The 4,057-nt window shown below is 40.8% G+C and overlaps 1 protein-coding gene across 1 annotated transcript in view; it reads right to left on the bottom strand.

Annotated features, from left to right (window-relative positions):
* Positions 1-4,057, bottom strand: part of CNTN3 (contactin 3 (plasmacytoma associated)) — a 256,477-nt gene that overhangs the window by 171,720 nt on the left and 80,700 nt on the right. Inside the window, exon 3 of the mRNA XM_012652863.1 lies at positions 3,649-3,744. Within this exon, the coding sequence (XP_012508317.1) occupies positions 3,649-3,744 (96 nt within the window). The remainder of the gene's footprint in view (positions 1-3,648; positions 3,745-4,057) is intronic.

Below are 4,057 nucleotides of genomic sequence, written 5' to 3'. Positions count from 1 at the left end.
TCTTCACAGCTCTGTGATTTTAGGGAAACTACCTCCTTTCTGAGCCATACTTTGCAAACTCCAAAATTATAGCCCCAGATGAAAACTGGGAGCCTCTGTACTGACCCTTAGTTTCTGGCCTCCTGCCTTATGTGTCATTTCTAAGCAAGAAGTTCGGGCCAAGGGCAGTGGGCATTACCTGGCTCAGAGTTCATGCACAAGGCACCTCCAGGACTGAGCTGCTGGATTCTACCTTACATTGTCACTCGTCCTGTTCCTCCCTGTACTTTGACACAAAAGAATCTCACTAGCAGATAATTTCACAAAGGACGAGCACACTGCTTAGTATCCAAGCAACACTCAATAAATGGAGGCTACTACGATTTAATATTATAATTAGTTTTAATATCATTACTACTATTATTATTATTGTTATTACTGCCTTTCTGTGCTTACTTTGTTAGGTTGATATGAGAAGGAATATAAGAGATGAATAAAATATGATTGTGTCTTCAGTAATCGGAAAATAACAAATTTAAACATTTCCATTGATGGAGAAGGGACCAAGTAGAAATGAAGATACGTCAGGTGAATATAGGGAATACAAAGTGGGGAAGACGGAAAAGGACAAGTGCATGTCCTCCAAGTGGACCACAGCGTAGGCTACGTGCTCACTGATAAACCCTCCATCACATGTCCTGATACACCCTGGAGTGACCTGGTTCACACCCTCTACTGAATTAAAGTCCCTAAGTTGACAAAAAAGGGGTTGAGTAGGGCCGATACCAGCTTCTGGGGACAGGGTTCACTCTGGTCTGTCAGTGCCTGCACCTACCTGGGTGGCACCCAGGACATTTTGGTTGTTAAATGCTTCTATCTCTACAAACAAAGTTTCCAGTGAATTCTCGAAAAGCATTTATCACTGGCCGAATTTTTAAAAAGATTCATTTCATGGATGTATGCATTTGTTCAATTGATATTTACTGACTGCCTGTTACAAACCAGCCTGGTATGAGGCACTCGGGTGAAGACAAAAGCTAACACAGGCCTACCCTCAAGGAGCCCAGAGACAAGGTATCAAGACAACAGATGTAAACTGTGAATATCTCAACATTGCAGAGACTCAGATTAAAGAGTCACATTTTTCATGCCTAATCTGCACGATCTAGCACTGAGGGAGGTCTACCTTGGGTCAACATTATTTGCTCTCCCAGGAATGCTTGGGTTCTTAAGGGCTAAAGGGTTATATCTGGGGAGATTTCTTTCCATATTCACTTATAATCTTACTTTATTTTCACAGCCATCCCATCCCATGTGCTTTAAAAATGAAAGGACAGCTATGTGAAGTCACCAAAGGCAAAGATAAATCAGGATGTCATTACTCAGGATAGCTGCGATGAGCCAGCAGTTCTCCAATCTTATGACATTAGAAAAGATTCATCTTTTGGAACATGTTTCACCCAACAGCTTATTATGACATATTCACTGTGTGCATACTTAGTCAACCAAAAGCTTCCTCCTTTTTTATCAGTGAATATCCAATCATAAAAGCACTTAAAGAAGATCTATCAGAATCTTAAATTGGGTCAACACCTCCAAAACTCATCACAGACAAGACTATCCAGCTATTATTTTATGTCGATTTGAGCTAATATAAATTTAAATTATTTTGATACTTTCTAACTAGATACAGTTCTAACCATTATTTATTTCTAATGTATTTCTCTCTTTTTTCTCATAATAAAACACTTCTCTTTTTTTTGAAACTGCTCCTTTCCCATTCCAGTGCTCATCAGTAGGTGCAGGTGACTCTATCCCTTGGCTGCAGGGCTTGCACAAACAGGGCTGTCCAATTAGCCTCAGGAGCCATTGAGAAACCGGATGTCTGGTTTATTAGGATCTTTATCATTAAGGATCACAACAGCTTGGTATTGCCAGAGGCCACCTTTCGCCCCTGCAAGGAATCTTTATGAGAATGGAGTCAACGTGGAGAGAAGGAGAGTCAAGAAATGCTTAGAAAGATAGATTGTTTATGGAACTGGTTTAATCCCTGAATCCAACAGATTGGGTTCTCATGGAGCAGATGCTTACACAGAGTTTGAGATAAATGCTTTTAATCAATGATTAAAACCAGTGAAAGGAAGGATGTCGAAGGGGATTGGGAAGAGAAAGGAACTGAACTATGATGTGGTCCAGTGGAGACTTGGTCATCATGGCAGGAGGCTCTAGACTAAATAGTGCCCATCAGATGTGGCCAGCATTGGGCAGAAATGGCTGACCCTTTCTAACCCTGCCTTGCTCAGTCACCACATGTGGGCTGCCTCGGGAAGTGGCTCTCTGCAGCTGGGGAAGACCAGGAAGGAGCAGAGTGCTAAAGGTCATCTGCTGACCCCACATTCCATAGCGAGGCAGCAAGTCCTGGGTGGCACTTCTCACTAGAAGCCATTTGATCACCCCAGTTATGTGAGCCAGTAAACTCCCAATTTTCTTCAAGCCAGTTTGACCTCAGTTACTTCTATTTGCAACCAAGAGACTCTAATGCTTCCTTTCAAAGTTGAAGTTCCTGTGGATTGTCAACATTCCAGCAAGACACAGAATGGGGAACCCAATTTAAGCCCGCACCAGCCTACAGGGTGGCAATCATATCTGTTAATCACGCCCCAAATCTGCAGTCACCAGACGGCTGACACATTTCACATGGCTGAAGATGGGAGCTTATTTGTTTTATTGGGCTGAGAGTTTGTGATTAAAGCTGACAAGTCATTGGGGAAAAAGTACTTTGGTTTGTACATCACAGAACAAATAAAGTCCAGCATATTTACATTTGCATAAGCTTTACCATGATGGGAAGCAGACTTCTGAGTTTCGCTTCTTGTCAGAAGGATCCTCTCTAACTTGTTTATCTCTCAGTAATGTGTTTGTTTCTCTGAGATCAGTGATTTATACATTAATAATGCCCTTTTTGTTCTGCAAGTGACCAAGTTTGCAATAGTGAGCATGAGAGGAAAATCACCAGCACTCCAGGCTCATGCTGGGGAGCTAATTAAATTATTTTCATATGTGCTGAAGTTCATTTTCACTTTGGGTAGCTATCTTGTTAAGCATCTGAATTTCTAGCAGTATTTCCATTTATACCAATGTAGCATAAAATTTCCGATTCCAACAGCCCAATGAGAATGATGTGAATATACACACACATATCATTTTCATATATATATCATACACACATAAAGAGGTCCAATGGCACATATTAATAAGTGTGGATGTGCACTCACGCATGTGTGTGTGTGTGTGTGACAGAGAGGGAGAGAGAAAGAGAGAGAGAAACTGCAAAGACTCCAATTTGTGTCATGGTATGAAACTAAATAACAAATGATAATGGTGTAAGGATAAAGCATTGCTCAGCACTGTTAGGTAATCGAAATGAATTTGATCTCGTTTGCCTTTAAAACCCTCCTTGTTGGAATGAGTTGTAATTGTTTATAAACTCCCTTGGATGGACTATTTTTTGTAGAGTCTCTCATATTCCCACTCAGCTGACAGAATCTAATACTCGGGTTATCAGCTTTCTCGGGGTAATTTACAGAAGCAATAACAATACAAATGCTGTAGGCCTTGCCCTGAAACTTACTCAATAAGCATGAACAGCAGCCACAGAGCACGGCTTACCTCCAGAGTGCGGTGGGGGCCCGCAGAGCAGCACGACACCCTGGCCTTCACGCACTGACACGGTACTTCTCGTTTTGGTTTTAAAGTTCTCCAGATCTGATTTGAAAACAAAAGAAGATCGAATTTCAGAAAGAACAATAAAATTAAAAAGTTTACACCAAGACATTCTTTTCTTTTGGAAAACGATTTTTAAATCTCTTTTCAAGAACCTCAAGAGGAAAACATTTGCTTTGAAGTAGAAAAGCTGGATTCCGATTTATTTAGGCATCTAGAAATTCAGCAATACAATAGAAATATATACCCATTGATCCCGTGTTCCTGTCATAGTGTCAAAAATGGCATGAACTATCCAAAAAGGCAAAGCATATAGCAGAAGGAACTAACCAGACAATATAATTCAAAGGAAGAA

The sequence above is a fragment of the Propithecus coquereli genome, unplaced genomic scaffold (genome assembly GCF_000956105.1).
Source record: "Propithecus coquereli isolate 6110/MARCELLA unplaced genomic scaffold, Pcoq_1.0 Scaffold400, whole genome shotgun sequence".
Lineage (NCBI taxonomy): Eukaryota > Metazoa > Chordata > Mammalia > Primates > Indriidae > Propithecus > Propithecus coquereli.
Note: the sequence above shows the minus strand (reverse complement) of the source record. Positions and strands in the feature narration are given on the sequence as shown.